This window comes from Pollicipes pollicipes, unplaced genomic scaffold, assembly GCF_011947565.3.
Source record: "Pollicipes pollicipes isolate AB1234 unplaced genomic scaffold, Ppol_2.1 Scaffold_2555;HRSCAF=2994_pilon_pilon_pilon, whole genome shotgun sequence".
Taxonomy (NCBI): domain Eukaryota; kingdom Metazoa; phylum Arthropoda; class Thecostraca; order Pollicipedomorpha; family Pollicipedidae; genus Pollicipes; species Pollicipes pollicipes.
Genome location: NW_023596136.1, coordinates 20,739,584 through 20,759,204, shown reverse-complemented (window position 1 = coordinate 20,759,204; position 19,621 = coordinate 20,739,584). Strand labels below are relative to the sequence as shown.

Here is a 19,621-nt window from a genome sequence, read left to right as displayed (position 1 = left end):
TCCAATCGAGTCGAGAAAAAAGATTCTGCGCGTCCGGGAAAAATTGTACTTGATGTCATGTAAAAGTTTTGTCGTCCGGATCGCTGGGGACGCCAAACTGCGCAGAATCTATGAAGTAAGGCGTCATAAGTGACGTCGTCAGCACATAATCTTTGTTCTCTTGGTCACTGTGAACACACCCTAAGTCCGGCACCCTATAATGGCGTTTGGGCGTTTTCTGGGCGTTTTCCGCCACGCACGTCGCTCCTAGCAAGCGGAAGGTGACCGAAAGGCATCAAGCGGGACAGAACAGGGGCACACAGAACCAGATGGGACGTCATGAAGCAAGACGGGACGGGACAGTGGGGCCACTCAAATCCAAGTCACACGGATCCGGGCGTGACCAGAACAGACGGGCCGGACGTAACCGGAAGAATTTTATGGGATCAGATGGGATCAGACGGAGTCCAACAAGACCAGATGGGATCAGATGGGATCAGACGTTAATGGATGGCATCAAATGAAATCGGGCGGCACCGGCGTGACCGAATGGAGCCGGGCACTACGGAAAAGGAACCAGACGGAACAGGATGGAGCGTGATCAGGCCGAACGGGAACGGGTGCAACCATATTGAACTAGACGGGACTGGACAGTGCCGAATGGAACTTGACGAGATCTGATGGTATCGCATGGAACCGGACGACACCTGGGACCGGGCATGATTGGACGGTGCTCGATGGGGTCAGGTAGGACCTGGCTTGATGGAGCGATATCGGACGGAAAGAGACGTGGCAATTAAACAAAAAGCAGGACAGGACAGGACGGGACAGAACGACACCAAGCGGGACCAGAACGGGGCCGGTCCAGGACAAATCAGGCTCGTCTGGTCCCTTCCAATGCTGTATGGTCCCAATTGACCTCATCTGGTTCCATCCGGTCTCGTCAAGTATCGCCCAGTCCCGCCCGGTGCCTGTTGTGGTTCGCTTTGTTCCGTTGGGTTCTGTTCAGCCCTGTCCAGCCCTTTCTAGTCTCGTCCATTCTCATCCAGACCCGTCCGACTACGTTCGGTCCCGTTCCGGTTCGCAAGGTCTCGTGCGGCGCTGTCCAGTTCCGTGTCGCCTCGTCCAGCCCGAACCGGTCCATTCCAATCTTGCCCGTTTCTGTCCGGGCGCATTCACGCTCCACCTGCCGCATCCCTCCGTCTGGCCCTGTTCCCTCCCAACCGACAACCGACAACCGGTGGTGCCCGAAAGTGACCGATCCAGTCAAGTTTGGTTCGGTCTTTTCCGGGCCCGTTTCGTCCCATCCAGTCTGTCTCGGCCGTCCCGTGCCATCCGATACTGTCTGGTCTCGTTATGTTCCATCCGATTCCATCAGTTCTCGTCCGATCACGTCAGGTCACGTTCGGTTGCGTTTGGTTCTGTCGGATTCCGTCTGGTTACGTTCCGTGCCGTCCAGTGCCGCTTTGTCCGAGCAGAACTATCTAAACGTTGGTAGTTTTATGTTTTTTGACGTCACCAAACAGACAGCTAAACAATTTTGTGATCTTCGCACAATGGGTCGTGAATTCGGAGCGACGTCAGTGTGTGTGGCGGGTGTAGAGTAAAACGCTATTTGCTCGCGTTGATGGTTGTTATAGAGCTAAATGAAGGCGAGGTAGGTATAACAAAATAAGCTGAGCAGGTGCTGATAAAAACATTGCATGGGCTTCATGTCAGATTCAGTTCATTCAGACCAATTTAGAAAGTGCGAGGGCTACGCCGGTGGGAGGGACCAAACGGCAGACCAAAGCTGTTGACAGCCCATGCTCCGAACCTATGGCACCGGTCGGCATGAAACCTTCGCCATTCGATGCCTCTTGATCGTTTAAGTATTCGCTCTGAAACACGGTGAACGAGGATCAGGTCAAAGGTCACCAATGGTTAACAAAAAACGGAGAAACGGGATTTGCAGATGATCCCTTGCTCCCAACCTACGGAACTGATCTGCACAAAAACTTTACCAATCGATGCGCTTTAGTCGATAGCCCATTCTGTAAAAACATGGTGCCTTTAGTTATGTCCAAGGTCACCAAAAACGCCCAAAAACCACCCCAATTGGCTGGAGACAACGCTATGCTTCGAGTTTATGGGTCAGATCGGCATAAAATCCCTACCAATCGATGCGCCATAGTCGATACCTTATTGTTTCCGGAACGTGGTGGCCTTGTGTTAGGTCAAATGCCACCAAAAAACGTCAAGCACGACCAAAAATTGCATGCAGACAACCCCATGCTCCGAGCCAGAGGCGCTGATCAGTATCAAGCCTTCATCGATCAGTACGGCTAAGCCGATATCCTATCCTTTCCAGAACATGGTGATCTGGGGTCGAGTTGAAGGCACCAAAAACAGCCCAAACCACCTGAAATTGGCTTGCAGGCAACCCCATGCTCCGAGCATATGTGACCAATTAGCACCAAACCCTTACCAACCGGTGTACCATAGTCACTAACCTACCCTTTACAGAACATGAAAGCATTGTCTGAGATCAAAGGTCAAAAGATAGTATGTCGACCATGGCGCACCAATTGGTGATGGTTTCATGCTGACTGGTCCCAAAGGCTCGGAGCATGGGGTTGTCTGCAATTCTATGCTTCGGTTTTTTGTATTTTGGTGACCTTTGATCTGACCCAAGGTCACCATTGTATGCAAATTATAGGATATCGGCTGTGGCTCATCGATCGGTGATCGTTTAATGCTGATGGGTGTCATCAGCATAAAGCTCGGAAAATTGGGTTGTCTGCAGCCAATTTTGATAGTTTTGGTGGTTTGGGTGACCTTTCATCAACTTAAGGTCACCATGTTCTGAAAAGGACAGGATATCGGCTATGGCGCATCGATCGGTAAAGGTCTCACCCCAATCGGTCCCATAGCCTCGGAGAATGTGGTTATCTGAAACTTTATTTTCCCTGTTTTTGGTATTTTTGGCGGCCTGTGACCTGACCAAAGGTCCCCATGTTCTGAAAAGAACCGGACATCGACTATGGCGCATCGATTGGTGAGGGTTTTATGCCGACCGATCCCATAAGTTTGGAGCATCGTGTTGTCTTCAAACCTATTTTCCCGTTTTTTGCGACCTTTAAACTGACCCAAGACGACCATGTCTCGGAAAGTATAGGTTCTCGACCACGCGGCATCAATTGTAAAGGTTTAATGTCGATTGGTGCCATAGGCTCGGAGCATGGGGAGTCGTATGCATCATGTGTGGAACAAAGATGCCAGGCACCTCAATGCACCCCTGAATGGTTACAGTTTTTATTTTTACTGAATGCACTATGTCTCATGGTGCATAAGCCTGCTTACTTTCAAGTCAAGCCTAACAAAATGTCCTCCAAAGTTCAAAGACTAAAAAAATGTATTTGGAACGTTGTCTGTGGACAGAGGCGCATTCGGCGATTCACCTTTTTATAGCTTGCATGCTTGAAGACCATAAAATCAGTGTTCAGAAGTCCGGAGCGTGAGGTTGTGACCTGACAATCCTATCCGTAATTTGAACGTGGGCCGTCTACTTTTCTGTTCATATTAAATCAAGAGGGTAGATCACACTTAACGGGTCTCAACAGATGCGTCAGACACTCAAGAGTACTTATGCACGTTGGTTTATCTATCTGGGCCCACACACTGCTAATAAAACCCGATCTCGATTCCACCATACACGCGATGCACCGCCTAGTTTTCGTGACATCTACCGACTAGACCAGCAACTACAGCTTCCGTACCTGGTCGTGGCGTCCGCAGGTGTTCGCTGCGGTGAACACACGCGACCACCGGCCGGCCTTGTCAGTACTGTCCACTGCGACCGTGTGGGACGTGGTGGGCTCCAGGCGGGTTCCTGATCCAAAAGCTGGTCTGACGGTCTCAGGTGAGAACCAATCACCCATGCGGAGTACGGCGCTGATCGGGACGGTCCACTCTGGAATACAGGAGTGGCAGGCTTCAGAAGCAGCACGCTCGGTGGCTGGACTGTTAGATCCGTTCTTTTTTGTGGAATCAGAGATGAATGATTTGGTTCCCATCGTTAGAATAATTACCACTGCAGCGCCAGGCCTGAAGGCGGTGGGCGGATTCCTGGGCAGCTACGTGGTGCAAAACAGCTTTCGTTTTGCTCACGTCAAGGTTGTATAAGATCGGCCCCTGGTGAGTCAGATTCGCTATCAGCGCTGGTGAGCGACCCTGCATAGACGTCACCGTCAGCCGGAAGACGTCGCCGTCAGGCGCGTGATTTACTGCCCTCTTGCGTGTAAGCGTGTATTGCCCTTGGCTGAGACCGGCGTGTTTACATTTACGGAGGCGGCGTGATAGATAGAGGGCGACGAGGGCTTCGTAAATCATACAAAATGTATCACGAATATTGGCGACAGTGGACGGGTCACAATACTGTGCTGTACAACCGGTCATTCGTTTGCAACAATGATTTTTAACCTGGATAGCATTCATCACTTAATTTACATACGTGGTCAGGGCCAGCGGATGGCCCCCCACTTTGGGAGGGAGGGCGGTAGTCACCCAAGGTTATGTCTTTCCAGCCGTCACCCATAGGCCTCATGTAAAATCTTCCGGCAGTAGGGGCCTATCCCTGTACCCCTAGTCTGTGCAGCCCTGTATGTGGCGCTCGCTGCCATGGATATAATGCAAGCCCTTGCGGCAGATAACAAGATATTAAATATCATGCTTTAGTTTAAATCAAATGATTGAGATAAACGTACAAAGTTTACTGTGGATATGATCTGGCTCATGTTTGGCTAAATCAACGACCCTAAAGTTGGTTTCGGTGCTCCTTTGTGTTACAGTATGAATTTATATTTCGGCCCTTTTGACAGCTGAATGTAAGCAATGTAAAATTGGCAATGCCGATTTACCAGCGCTGCTTGTTAACACCTGCCCATCAACGTAAAAAGCAGCTGGGCACGAGCTGGTAGCTGGCCGAGTCCGTGGTGTCAGGGCTGGTGGTATGCCGATGAGAATATGTCGCGTGATGCCGAGGCTGGGCACGAGCTGGTAGCTGGCCGAGTCCGTGGTGTCAGGGCTGGTGGTATGCCGATGAGAATATGTCGCGTGATGCCGAGGCTGGGCACGAGCTGGTAACTGGCTGAGTCCGTGGTGTCAGGGCCGGTGGTATGCCGATGAGAATATGTCGCGTGATGCCGAGGCTGGGCACGAGCTGGTAACTGGCTGAGTCCGTGGTGTCAGGGCCGGTGGTATGCCGATGAGAATATGTCGCGTGATGCCGAGGCTGGGCACGAGCTGGTAACTGGCTGAGTCCGTGGTGTCAGGGCTGGATGTATGCCGATGAGAATATGTCGCGTGATGCCGAGGCTGGGCACGAGCTGGTAACTGGCTGAGTCCGTGGTGTCAGGGCCGGTGGTATGCCGATGAGAATATGTCGCGTGATGCCGAGGCTGGGCACGAGCTGGTAACTGGCTGAGTCCGTGGTGTCAGGGCTGGATGTATGCCGATGAGAATATGTCGCGTGATGCCGAGGCTGCCAGACTCCAGGGGGGCCTTGCCACCTGGCAGCGCGGCGTCCGAACCGGCGCTGCCAACTCGCCGACGCGCGTCGGAGTCGATGCAGCAGCGCAAGAACGTCAGCTGCCAGCGCGTGTCATCCGATTCAGACCAGCCTACGTCACGGTCCAACGGCTCACGGCAAGGCCGTCTGAAGGAGGCCTGAATAGGGCTGACGCTGTGGACGGTGCCGGGTGCTGCTATAGTGCCCGCTGGGCTGACACTGTGGACGGTGCCGGGTGCTGATATAGTGTCCACTGGGCTGACACTGTGGACGGTGCCGAGTGCTGATATAATGCCCGCTGGGCTGACACTGTGGACCGTGCCGGGCGCTGATACAGTGCCCGCTGGGCCGACACTGTGGACAGTGCCGGGTGCTGATATAGTGCCCGCTGGGCCGGCACGGCGGACGGCGCGGGGTGCTGATATAGTGCCCGCTGGGCCGACACGGCGGACGGCGCGGGGTGCTGATACCGTGCCCGCTGGGCCGGCACGGCGGACGGTGCCGGGTGCTGATATAGTGCCCGCTGGGCCGGCACGGCGGACGACGCCGGGTGCTGATATAGTGCCCGCTGGGCCGGCACGGCGGACGGTGCCGGGTGCTGATATAGTGCCCGCTGGGCCGACACGGCGGACGGTGCCGGGTGCTGATGTAATGCCCACTGTCGACGGGGTCCCGCTATCTCCCCGCTGTAATGGCGTGCATGTGGGGGCAGAAAAAGTAAGGCAGACATCCGTCATGTTAATTAAGCTCTGTGCCTGCCAGAGGACATTGTAATCTAATCCAGCCAGACAAGAACCGAGCAGTTCGAGCGAACACAAGAGAAGCGTCAGCCGTTTGCGAGCGATTGTTCCAGATGCGTGCCTCACACCCGGCAGCAGCGAAAGCGGGATGTGGAGCGCACAAAAACAAAGAGCACGGCATTGTTGCCATTCCATATGCATAATGAACTTGTGTACGCTGGCGTCCATCTCTAAACTATTTACAGTGGTATATATATATATATATATATATATATATATATATATATATATATATATATATATATATGCGCACATACATCGAGCGGCTGCTCATAACTTGTTTTACGAATGCTCGCCAACACTGCATCACCGGTTTTAAGTTCGAGTAGAATTTTAGCTCGAGCTCGTTTTAGCTCGTTTAGCTCCGCTCAAGTATAGGTCGAGTAGTGGAGCGGCGAACCTGTGATGAACGCAGCCTTTAACAATAAGAGAAACCACACCTCGCGTTGGCATTATCCTTAAGCGAAGCCACGGCTCGGTAGTCTCCGCTGCTGTCCTGCGTCATGACTGCTCCTTTCTATCACCTCACGGGCGCCGCCGAGTACTTGGCTCGCGCCGTAATGGCCTCCCGCAGCTGTGCGCCGACTTTCGGCTGCACCTCTGCCCTGTCTGACTCGCAGGTGTTCCTGGTTCTCTACGGCGGCCCGCGGGGAGGGGGAGGGTCGCGTCTCGCCGGTCCCTGCTCGTGATGGTCAGCTGCCCCGGCCGGCTCGCTGGTGTTCGGCGTCTTGGCTGACCCGAGCCCCGGAGCCCCGGTTCAGTCCGGACCCCAGTGGACCAATGTGGCGCGTGGTGTCGGCCCGGTCCTTACCCTAGTAGACCAACGTGGCGCATGGTGTCGGCCCAGTCGGTACCCCTAGTAAAGCAACGTACCGTGTGGTGTCAGCCCAGTTCTAACCCCAGCAGACCAACGTGGCGCGTGGTGTCGGCCCGGTCCTTACCCTAGTAGACCAACGTGGCGCATGGTGTCGGCCCAGTCGGTACCTCAGTAAAGCAACGTGGCGTGTGGTGTCAGCCCAGTTCTAACCCCAGCAGACCAACGTGGCGCGTGGTGTCGGCCCGGTCCGTACCCCAATAGGCCAACGTGGCGCGCTGCACATGACGGCGGCATCTCACGCCGGCTGGCTCACCGTCTCCACCGGGACACAGCCCGGCCATTATGGCCATGTAGGCGTTGTTGACATAGTTATCTGGGTTTGCGCCGGAAACGGTGGTCTGGCCGGGAAGTACGTTGTGTCATGCCACATGACAACATGTTTACATTTTACAGGATAATTCTGGGCTGACTTACACATCGAAATTGCCATGGACCGTTATACCAACGAGTCTCAAGGAAAAGATGTGATTCCTCACTGAATCAGGTTGCATTTACACCTAATTCGGGTCTACTGTTTCTATCCACTTTTATCTTGGCAAGAACTTCTTCGAATTCAACCCTTTCGCAAAAGAATGAAACCTGATAAAGCTTTACTTAATGCGTACCATTGCCATAACACTTACGGGAACGGGTAGGGGCGTCAGCAGCCTAGACTCGGTGACTGAGTGACCTCGTCTCATCTTCTACACGGGGACCGGCGGGCACCTCTCAGATCCCGCACACCCGCTGAGCCGGTGTCCTGACCGGCGGGCAACCCCGGAGCGTGTCCAGACGTCCCGCTGCTGCCGCTGGGCCGGTCTTGTCCTGTACCAGGCCCTGGACCTCGGCCACACCCGGTTTCCCTTCAGTTCCGTGCGCCGCTGGACCTCCCTGTCGGACGCGGCCCCGCCCCCACCCTAGCGGTCCAGACGTCAGGCGGCGCTGCCCGCTGGGCCGGTCTTGCCTGTGCCACCAGCCCGCGGCCACCGCCGTATCAGGAGGACGAAGGCCGCTCGGCAGGCGGCCACCTCTGAAGACAGTGGGAGGTCACCACTCGGGGCCGTCTCTCCGGCACGCCCGGGGCCCCGGAGCCTCCCAAGCCGCTGCTGAGCACTCACTGTAGTCGCTGTTGCGCACCGAACGGTGACCGGGCTAGAGGTGGAGCAGAGGCGGGCTAGGCTAGTTGCTTCGGTGTCATGGACGAGTCTGTATAGCGGAGTGAATGCGTACCTTGGACCGTCGGGCTGTGACTCAAGACATCGAGGCAGCGCTACTACGTGCCATGAGCACCGTTGCCAGCGGTCTGGCTGTCTTCTAGTGCCCTCCATCAGTGGGCGTAGAGGCTCGACTGACGGGTTGGGGGGGGGGGGGGGCACCAGTCGGACAGCAGGCCCGGGCGCGTTGTCTCAAGGTCGCGGTGGAGCCGCCGCCCGCTGCCGTGGGAAGGAGCCCTCGGGGCTGGCCGCGGCTGGTGTCGTCCGGCCGGCCAGCCCGGCTTGCGGCGGGTGACGGCCACATCGCCCGCGCTGAGCACCGGACCCGCTGCGCCGTGGCGACGGCTGGGCGCGGGGACAGCCTGACAGGTGGGCAGCGGCCGCGCTCATGTGCCACCAGCGGATGTCGGCGGTGCTGCTCAGAACTTGGGACGGGGCTCCGAGGGTTGCCCGAGTTTGGGCTATCAGACAGTCAGCATATGATTCATTTCTCGCCTGCAAGCGTCGGATGGGCATGCAGCAGCCTTAGATACGATGTGCACGAAGTGCGAGCCGAGTAGGAAACAAGCCGACACATTTTTGCTATTATGTGCGGGTATCTATGCTACTGCTTTGACGACAAGTTGCAAGCGTATGTATCAGAAAAAAGAAGAATAAGTTGGTGTACACCGTGACTCCCGTTCAGTTCCACCACGTGACGTGACTCTCGTGTAGTATTGCCTGGCCAATACACGTACGCACATCATAGGGCGACCAGTAATCTGTCACGCTGACTGCCCGGCAGGCCCAGCGAAAGAAACCTCCCCTACCTGTCGCACCGATCAATAACGGCTCCCAAACGACAGCACAAGCGAGACTCCATGCGTCGTCGCCATAGTGACGGCAGTAGATATCATCACCGGTTGCCGGGCCAACGATCCATTGATTGCGGGCTCACACTTAAGCCCTGCACGCTGGCGGAGAAACTGAATGTCCTGCTGCGGAATACAGCCTCCGTGCCAATGGATCCCTGACATGCGATGCTGGTTTCCAGCGTCTCACTGCAAACACCGACACCGACACCTTCTATCTGTTTTCCACCGGACACGAAAGCCATTCCAAGCTTTCGGAACGCCGTCCGGGCAACTCCTTCGGGTGATTTCCGGCGTTATGCTGTGAGACGCTGTCACTTCCGGTGGTGAATGACGGGCGGAGCTCCGGCGGATGTGCCAGCCCCGCCCTCGGCCGGTGTCTGGACTTGATCGTGGCGCGACCCGTCTGCATCCGGCCCGGGCCAGACCGGTGCCGCCGTAGCTGGGACGAAAGCTGACTGGTTGGACGACGGACGACGACCCCCCCGCCCGTGATGAGCCGTCCCATTCGAGTTTTGGAGATCATAGCTTTCGTGGTGTTGTGGGGGAGGGGGAGGGGGATTGATGTAGAGAACAGTCTGGTAGGCTCAATCCCTTTGACATCTCAGACCTTGGCTAATGATGGGCGTGATGACGGTGTGGTAAAACTGGCTAGGATTGGGTGACGCATGGTCGACACGGCTCTTGATCTGTAAAGTTCTCTTAGGAAGCTGATTATAATAAGCAAGTTTAAGGCACAGGAAAACGTTCGGCCTAAAGAGCGAGAGATCGAGGATCCCAGCAGATGTTTCTGCGGCTCGCCACGGATGTGGGATTCCGGGAGATCTGGGATCCATCCTTACCGTTTAGATGTAGGGATGTATTGATCGGCTGCATGCACGTGTCCTCCCGCACAGTCAGCTCACCGCGGTGCACACGCAGTCATAGGCTACCACACAGCATCCAGCTGCAGCTGGGCCGCAGTCAGGCTATCGGTCACTGTGGCGATGTTTAAGGGTCAACATTCAGCTGACAACTGCAGCCGACCTGCGTTACGTTCTCGTGCGCTGTGTTAGGTCGGCATGTGCCGCATCCCATGGACGTATCTCCTACTCAGCAGCTGCGTCTTTGTTTCCGTTTCGCGTCGGCGGCGGTCCGACGACGCACCCTGTTGACGTGTGCGCGGGCACATCACACAGTGTGTGTGCTTTGTGGGCAGACTATGGCGGGCAGTGAGAATGAGCCTCCCTCCACTGCTGAATCTCCTCTCTCCTTCCTTTCAACGAGGTCGCTGAAGCCAGCAGGTCAGGAAGGGAAGAGAGAGAGAGGAGATGAGAGAGGAGGAGAGAGAGAGAGAGAGGAGAGAGATAGATAGAGAGAGAGAGCGAGAGAAGAATAGAGAGAATTCGAGCATAGCATGCGCGCGACTCGAGAGCCCTAGCTCTAGCGCGCTCTAAGAGCAGCTAGCCTCGCTGCTACTCCTAGCCGCGCGTCTCTCTCGCTCTCTCTCGCGCGTCGCCTCTCGCACTCGCTCTCGCCGACGCGCGCAGAGAGAGAGAGAGAGAGAGAGAGAGAGAGAGAGAGAGAGGAGAGAGAGGAGAGGAAGAGAGAGAGAAGAGAGATAGAGAGAGAGAGAGAAGGGGTGGGGGGAGGGGGTGATGAACATGAGGCGCGAGAGAATTACGAAATGCGTGTGTGTGTGTGTGGCCCTTACCTTTGCATGTTTTCAGCAGAGAGTGTATTGGACACGCACACTAAGGTACATACAAGAAATTGCGCATGTTTCACTCGGTAGTTTCAATTTGTTCCCTCTCCCCGCCCCCGCGTCCGCGACTTACTGAGATTCCTCGTGTCCTCTCTAACATGGCGAAACGACATATATTTCTACCCCTCCCATAGTCTTGTGGGTTGTGTTGCGGCTGCAACTGTGGAAGTGTTCAGCCGACCAAATGTCCGTGGTAACGGCGCCAGGAGTCTGTGGCTCCAGGAGTCTGTGGCGCCAGGAGTCTGTGGCGCCAGGAGTATGGGGTGCCATGAATCTAGCGCCATGAGTCTGCGGCGCCATGAGTCTGTGGCGTCAATACAACCGGTTCCTGTCTAACCGCGTGGCATAGGCCGTGGCGCGATATTGACATCTGTGCGTACTTTCCGCCTACATCCACCTTTATTTACATCAGAAGTGCGCGAATGTTCTCGACGTCAAAGCTTGTCTGAATGTGCTGCCTATGATTTTAGTCGCCAAGCGTGCCTGAGTAAACACCAGCTGCTAACTTCGCATCCGTTTGTTTCCTCATCTACGTTGAAAAACGTTTCACGCCTATGCTGTATGCATCACTAGTAAACCAATTTGGTTGTTGGGCAATATTTACTGGGAGTCAATGTAAAAAGCATGCGCACTCTGTAAGGTTTGTTGTGACGCCGATGTGAGGCCGGCGGTGGCCCTTTGTACCTGGCGACTGCGGCAGCCCGGCGGCACTGCTGCCGCTCCCCTGGCTCAACACACCAGCTCACATGGCGTCAGCCGGCGCCTCCCAGTCGACGCCGTCTCACCTTTGATCGCGTCCGACCGGTTGGCCAGTGACCTGGCGTGGCCTCGCCCCGCTCCGCTGCCCCGGCCGGTCGGTGACCTGGCATGACCTCGCCCCGCCCCGCTGCCCCGGCCGGTCGGTGACCTGGCATGACCTCGCCCCGCTCCGCTGCCCCGGCCGGTCGGTGACCTGGCATGACCTCGGCCCCCTCCGCTGCCCCGGCCGGCCGGTGACCTGGCGTGACCTCGCCCCTCCCCGCTGCCCCGGCGGGTCGATAACCTAGCATGACCTCGCCCCGCTCCGCTGCCCCGGCCGGCCGGTGACCTGGCACGACCTAGCCGGTACGACCGGTGACCTGGCATGAGCTAACCTCGCTCCGCTGCCCCGGCAGGTCGGTAGTCTGGCATGACCCCGCCCCGCTCCACTGCCCCGGCCGGTCGCGACCCCGCCGTCCGGTCGCAGGTCATCTGACACCGTGTTACGGAGCTCGGCGACAGACAATGGCTTCATGTATGAGCGCGCCCGCGCGCGGCCGTGAAGCGCGCCCCTTTGGGATTGGTTCGGTTTACGACGCGCCATGAGCTGGAGTACGGCTCGCTCCGGGCGGCTCGGGAGGAGCCCAGCGTTGCGTGTCAGAGCCGCTGCTGCCCGGCGTCGAGCACCGCTCCTAATGGCCACCGTTTCGTTCCAGGATGCGGTCTCGCGTCTTCGCCTAGCGCCCGCGTCCGCGATTTGGTGGCCGCGTTCCCCGACGCCTGGCCAGTCTGCCGGGAGGTGTGCGCGCCGCTGGGTTCGGGATGTCACGCATGCTGGGGATCGACGCCGCCGGGATCCGGGCCAACGGGTCCGGACCTAGCTCCGACGAGCCCATCTCGCCGCTCTCCTCCGAGATCAGCGGAAACACAGGTGAGACTGGACCGAGGGGTCGGGGGAGACACAGGTGGGACTGGACCGGGGACGGGGGATCGGGGGAGACGCAGGTGTGACTGGACCGAGGGATCGGGGGAGATACAGGTGGGACTGCCCGCCGAGATCGTAGGAGACGCGGGCGACACCGGCCCCCGAAATCAAAGACACGTCGAGAACGCGAATGAGGTTTGCAGTGCGGATGAGTAGAAACTAAACGGAGCGTGTGGGTGAGCTGAAAGTTTAGCGGAGGTACAGGCGATGCAAGATATGGAGCTTAAGAGGAAGCCGCAGGGAATCGACTAAGAGTCTTGAGCTGTAGGATGGTTTAATGATGGCGTTATGATACAAGAGATGGACATAAGCATGAGACAAGCCACACTATCGTTTGAGGTTGCTATCGCCGGCCGTTTTTCTGTGTGTGGGAGAACAGTCTGAAATACCCAATCACAGTGATGGAAGATGCCGCAGCCGTACCAAATATGCCGTTTGGGCAAGGCGGGAACCAGGAAGGATGACTTAAAGAATATTGTTGCTTTTCGATGCGCACGATTAGTCTCTGCGAGCTTATGTCAAGAGGTGCCGTCAGAGTTGCAGTGGTCTAGAAGTGCTGGCCGTCCTTGCCAGCTCTCCTTGGACGGAGCTGGAATCAGCGTTTTCTTATTCTTCCCGGGTCACAATGAGCTGGCGTTGGTCACAATCGCACCGATCTACGGACCTTCACCGACCGGTGACCATCGTCTGGCGGCGCAGTTCAGAATCCGTCCCGAGCGGCCGACAGGGGGGCCGTCAGTTGCGAGGTAGCGCACTTACTGCCAATCAGCGGCCACCGGGCCGACCCCGTGACCCCGCGCACCGGCCGCGGCCTGACCCCGTGACCCCTGTGCACGCGACGCGGCGCCACTGACCGTCAGCGGCGACAACCGGCCGTTGCAAAGCCGCCATTAGAGCCACTCTGCAGGCTGGACGTCGCCCGCCCTTGTCACGGTCGGCGGCGCCACTGCCGCGCCGTTGAGCGGTAGTCGCGGGTCAGCGCCGGCGACCGTCGTCACGGATGACCGGCACGGCCAGGTCACCGGTCTCCGGTCCCCGGCCGTCCGTCTAGCTGTACCCGAGCCGGCCGCAGTAGGCTATCTTCTCATCTGATCTGCGTTGGTAATGGAGCAGCGCTTGGCTGTCGCCGGTTGGCGGCTCTGCCTGGCGTGGCGCTTGCAACGGCCTGCGCCAGCTGTCATGAGGCCGCCGTTATTGTATCATAACGTGCTGCATTTAAACGGCAAACTCTCCACTGCTCTCTATTATTATCAGTGATAAAATAGAATATCTCCACACTGTCTATTGATTATAAAACTAGCACCTAAAGCTTCCAAAGCCAAGTCTCGACCGCATTCTGCACCACACTTCGTGGCTCCATTGCAATGGGCCCCTTGCAGTGCAAGACGACGCCGCGAAACGGCCAGGACATCATATTTACTGGTGAGTAACTTACACCCCCCCCCCCATCCTAGTCATGGCGTCAGTCCCGAAGCTGGCTTTTTCGGGGCTGCATGTTGTCCTGCGTGAGTGGCGATTCAGAAGCCCAGACTGCCGCGGCGGCGCGCGGCGTCGGACGATTTCTCCACGCGTGCCGGAGTGTGGCGCCGCTCGGAGTATCACGCCGACCGGAGTGTCGCACCGGTCGGAGTGTCGCGCCGGCGGGAGAGTCACACCGGGACGGAGTGTCGCCGCCGATACACCGGACGTGACGGCGTCCGTTTCCCAGGCCGGCGCTCTCCTCCGTCTGTCGGCGATTGGCTCCGATTCGCGACTGCCGACCGAAACGGACCGATCGGTGGGATCTGACCGGCCGCGCCGGTGACCCATATACGCGGCCGGGATACTCAGTGCCGCTGCCGTGGGACACTCCCGCGGGACTGGCAGGGGGTCCTGACTCGTGTCCGGCCCTCGTGCAGTCGCGCGTCCTGGGCCCCTGAACCTAGGCAGCCAGAGCGTGCTGTCACAGCACCAGCCAGTGTGGGCATGTAATTAAACTCAAGTTCTTGAGTTGGTGGTTCTATTACGTGTTCAAGATTAGGTCGAGCGTGGCATATGCGTGTAAGAAGCTTGTGAATGAGGATGGTAGTATTCGCGTAGAGGGTTAGTTTCCCACAGCCCATCTCAAGCTTACGTTTTGGAAAAAAAGAAACGAAGTTCTACGAAAATTATTAAGATCCTTATTAATTCCAATTATTACTCGACATCGGTGGAGCACTCTTCCACCGAGCAAATCGACCAATTATTTTTACCAGTTGGTTGCATCTTGCACTGCCTCGGCTAGCAGTCTGCGCTTACTTCCACAGCGCAGTCATGACCTCAGCGTGTATCTGGTGCTTGCCCGAGCCTACATGATCCATGGCGGGTTCGGGGGCCGTGACGTGACTCATTTACGGCTGTCACGTCCTCGGAGGCGGCGTTCTGTACGCGGTTGTGTCGCGTGACGTCACAGCCCGGTGCCGACCGGCCGGCCGGCCGGCGGCCGCGGCTTTGTCTCACCTGGACCGGAACAGGGGGAGGGGGACGGGCAGGAAGTCGTGCCGAGACAGACGGCCCGGCCAGGTGGGGAGCGGCCGACTGTTTTCGCCAGGGGTAACGACCAGAATGCTTTCCGATCACCGCGGGCGACCATTAGGCCCCGGTGCGCCATCACGACGGAACGGAGAGGGACGGCTGATGAGTGGGAGTGGCGATAGCTGCTGTCCAGCGCACAACTGATCGGCTGTCGAGCCCTTTTCTGCTCTCAGCCAGCAAAATCAAGCCCAGTTTATGGCGGTCGGTCGGACAAAATCTGAATTTCTTTCGGCCAAAGAAGCGGCTAAGCTACTGATCCTGAACCGCCTCTAGAGTACTGAGGTATAAGTCGAGCCCAGTCCGCCAGTCCCCCTCCCATCCCCACCCCCGCCTTCTCCCGATTGTGGAGAGAAGGTGTGGGGGGGGGGGGGAGGCGGACGAGCAGACGTGACCCTCAACAGTTGGGTGGGCGCGCGTGGGTTCTGGGCTCCGCACGCCGATCACCAGCTGACGTGTTTTGAAGACCGTTATCTCTGCTGTCAGCGGCTCAGATGTGTTTGCGCGATGCAGGCTCTTGCGATCCCTGAATTCCAACTGTTTAGCGGCTCTGTTGACTGCGCAGGTATGCGTTTTCCCGAGCTTTCAGAATTTTCATTACGAAGAGAACCCGACATCCACCCCGTATGACTACGTGATGAGCATGAATAAGATGTTCCATATGCTTTCTACACGAGAAATCTGATTTTTATCCCGCGGCTACGCCAAGTCGTGTGGACGTCGAGATGATTTCCTTTTCGGTTGACGTTAGTGGCTCCAACTACTGAGGACATGTTTACGGTCTACACCTGATCTGAAGCGTCTCATTCCTCAGCTGACGCGTGGTATTGAGGTCAACGGTCGGAGAGCTGAACAGCGTCGTGACTTGACCGTGGACTACGTTCCGTCCCTATCAGACCACGCGCGCCCTTCAGCGCCGCCACTGGGCCACCTTCAGTAAACAGGCGGCGCTCTCCCCTCCCCATCGGCCGGCCGGTCCCTGTCTGGCTAAACCTGGCCCTCATTACCCCAGACCGGCCGATCGACCGTGACCTTGAACGACCTGACCAACGATCGGGCGGCACGCTCGTGCCGATCGCCGCCTTTGAAGTCGGTCCTTTGTGACGGCCGCCCCTCCGCCGGTGACGCGGTGCCGGCCAAAGGTCAGGCGTGTCCGTCCGGGGTCGCTATGCCCCGGGGCGAACCACGCGGCCACCCAACGCCGAGGTCCTAGTAGTGAGATCCGATGACACTGGTGGAGGGCGAACGCCGGGGCGATTGTCAACCGTGCCTCTCCCAGGCCGGATAAAGGCTGACTCAGGCTGGCGCCTGTTTTTACGCCTCGCCTGGTTGTCTGCATTGCTGTCATTATTTCAGGGAAATGACATCATGAGTTGCAAAGGCGCATGAACGAACCGTGCTTAGCACCAAAGCGGAGAGGTAGACCTCAGGTGAATGGTGGTGATAACGGGATACGGTGATCTGATCATCGACACCACTGCTGGACAGTGACTGCAATGTGGTCAACAGTTCCTGGATGACTGGCAAAAACATTGCATTTGATGTGCAGAAAATGCAATGTTCAGGTGGCATGGAAGTGTCATGATATCTTATCGTTCCATCATAAAATGTTGCATTGTCCAAACGATGAGCTATAAAAGTGAGCGTTTGTGAGACCGTGGATGCATGTATTGCTTGCCTAGGCTTCAGAGGTGTCTCTGTTGCAAACTCATGCGAAACGGCGTTTGCAGCGCAGTTTTTTCATCCATGCTGCGCAATCATCTTGGTGCTCCCAGGAGTAGCGTGGCATGAATAGCATCCTGCTCCCAAGGCCAGCATCAAAACGGACATTCACACGAGGTGAGGTCGGCACTTCAGTCATTCAACCGAGCCCTCAGCGCCGCCTCGACAGTCATTACTGCGCGCTTGGTCCGCCCCGGCGTCCCTAGACGACTGGGGCGTCACGGCCTGACCTCACGAGCCGGCGTCGGGACCTGCGCCGCTCTGAGTGGATCGTGACCCGTCGCGTCGCTCCCCAGGGCGGGTGGCCCGGTTCCCGGCGGCGAGCGGGCAGCGTTCAGCGTGGGCTGCCGGCCCCTGTAGCGATGCTTGGTGGGGTGGTAGCGTGGTCGATGCAAGCCTTTATGCTGGTGCGAGGCATTGTGTCTGGCTTAGGCTGCCCGTCGGGCAGTGGGCGTGCGGGGCAGAGAAGCTGGTGCAGTAACGCCACAGGTGACACCCATGAGGCCGTCTGAACGAGATGGGGTCAGTTCCACTACCGTTTGCGATGGACCCACGCCTTGATATTCAGGACAGCGATTAGAACGTCTCGCCATCGTGCACCAGCAACTCGTGTATTTATTTCGCATCAGCTGGCACTCCACACAGATGACTTGGTTTATCAGATAGATAAAACAGCAAGTCAAAAAACCAGCGGAAAGGGATAATGGATAAAACATAAATAAACACGTGCATGCATCAGCATTAAGAAACAACGTTATTGCGCAACAAAACAGCTTGACAGCGCGCTAAAAACTTATCGGATCCAGTCGTCTAACATCCACCGGTAACTCGTTCACGAGACAGGCCGCACGGTGTGCGAAGGACCGCTACCCCGCCGTCGTGCGCACCGACGAGGGCACAGGTTTTGGTGTATCGCTGTAGTAGTGTGTTACCACCTCCGCAAGACAACAGATTGCGCCGCTCGCTCGTCACATTGCATGTAGCTACTGTGTCTCCCGATCAGCATTTCCAAACAGCCGTGCCGTCCCCCCCCCCCCCCCCACCGAGGGTCGGCTGCCACCCCCGTGAGCCCCCCCCCCCCCCTCTCGTCAGCCGGGTCCCCGGCCGGCAGCCGTCTCGCCGCACCTGGGACACCCGGCCGTCACGCTGTCACGCCGTCACGCCGGCGGCGCGTCACGCGGCGGCGCGCCGATGGCGTCTCGCGCAGCTGACACAACAACGCCGCCCGCCGGCGTGACAGGCATCGTCAGACCGGGCGGCCCGTAGGCTCCGTCCCACTGACGATCGGTCGGACCTGAGTGGCACGTGGGGTCCGTCACACTGACGATCGGTCGGACCTGGGTGGCACGTGGGCTCCGTCTCACTGACGGTCGGTCGGACCTGGGTGGCACGTGGGCTCCGTCTCACTGACGGTTGGTCGGACCTGGGTGGCATGTGGGCTCCGTCTCACTGGTGGCCGGCACGACAGCAGCGAGGCTGATCGTGGACCTTGGCTGGCTTGTCCGGCTCTGAACAGAGTACGTAGCGTGATGTTGGAGGTGGGGTGGAGCCTCGCACCTGCCGGTATGAGTCGGCTGAAGGTAGTCTCGGGAGTCGACCAGCTTTCCCCGCGCCAACAGGGTGGAAGCCGGCTCGAGACGGAAATGGCGCGCTGTCATGGTGTCCGGCCAGCTGTTCTGTCTCCAAATGGGAGCCGGACGGGGCCAGGCCTGAGCATGTTCAGGACGCGGCGACACTTGCACTTGGCAGCTGCCCGGACAGCGGTCCCCGACGTGAGGGTTCGTCAGCTGTCCTCCGCTCCTGCCAGCGTGACGTCACGCGGGCGGCTTGTGCTGCCACACTCGTCCTCCAGCCGCAGCGCTGCACACCTGCGTGCACCTGGCCACATGTGACTCACTCTCCCAATCAGATGCAGCCGACGGAGGACCCGAGGAGCCGGGGAATAATGCCCCCCTCCCCGCCCTCCCACACACACACACGTACACACTTGTGGCCATGGTTCAACGTTATCACTACAATGATGCGCGGAAATAATAAAAGGTAGGGGAACGTTTCTACGCCCCTGGTCACACCCGCAGTATGCGCGCCCGCTGCGGATAAGACCATGCGCCGCTTTCTGTGACACTTCCTTTTCGTAAGCACGCCATCTCGGTTCTCCCATTGCGCTCGTCCCGCCAGGCATCCGCGTACGGACGAGGCTGCCGGCACCGCGGACCACACCGCTGTGCCCCCGTTGTGCGTGCCCCGCGCCGGCTGTGACCGCAGGGGGGGGGGGGGGAGGTCACGGTGGGCGCCCGCCAGCTATGCGGGCGCCCTGCAATATCCGGCGAGCAGCCTTGCCAGCGGCGGATCCGTCACTCAGCTGATCGCCGCCACGCCAGCCTGCATTGTTTGGAGGCCGCCGGCCGTCACGTGGCGAGGCCGACGCGGCGCCACCGCCCGCGCCCGCGCCGCGTCGGCATGGCGCGGGACCGGCCTGCGGCGTCCGGCCGGATGTCAAGGCGTGAGGACGCACGTGCAGGTAGTTACCGTGTGTTGAAGAGTTTGTGTACTCTTATGCCCGGAGAAGTGTGTAATGTGATCTTGGATCAGAGCACCACTCCATACTTGAATGCCAGCCTTGTTTGCCGCGGG

The 19,621-nt window shown here is 57.9% G+C and overlaps 1 protein-coding gene across 2 annotated transcripts in view; it reads left to right on the top strand.

Annotated features, from left to right (window-relative positions):
• The first annotated feature begins 3,803 nt into the window (after positions 1–3,803).
• The window catches only part of LOC119104277 (echinoderm microtubule-associated protein-like 2), a 58,421-nt gene continuing 42,603 nt past the window's right edge, over positions 3,804–19,621 (top strand). For both annotated transcript variants that reach the window (XM_037227998.1, XM_037227977.1), the window contains exons 1-2: positions 3,804–3,880; positions 12,447–12,661. In XM_037227998.1, coding sequence (XP_037083893.1) covers positions 12,553–12,661 — 109 coding nt within the window. In that variant the 5' untranslated portion in view covers positions 3,804–3,880; positions 12,447–12,552. The remainder of the gene's footprint in view (positions 3,881–12,446; positions 12,662–19,621) is intronic.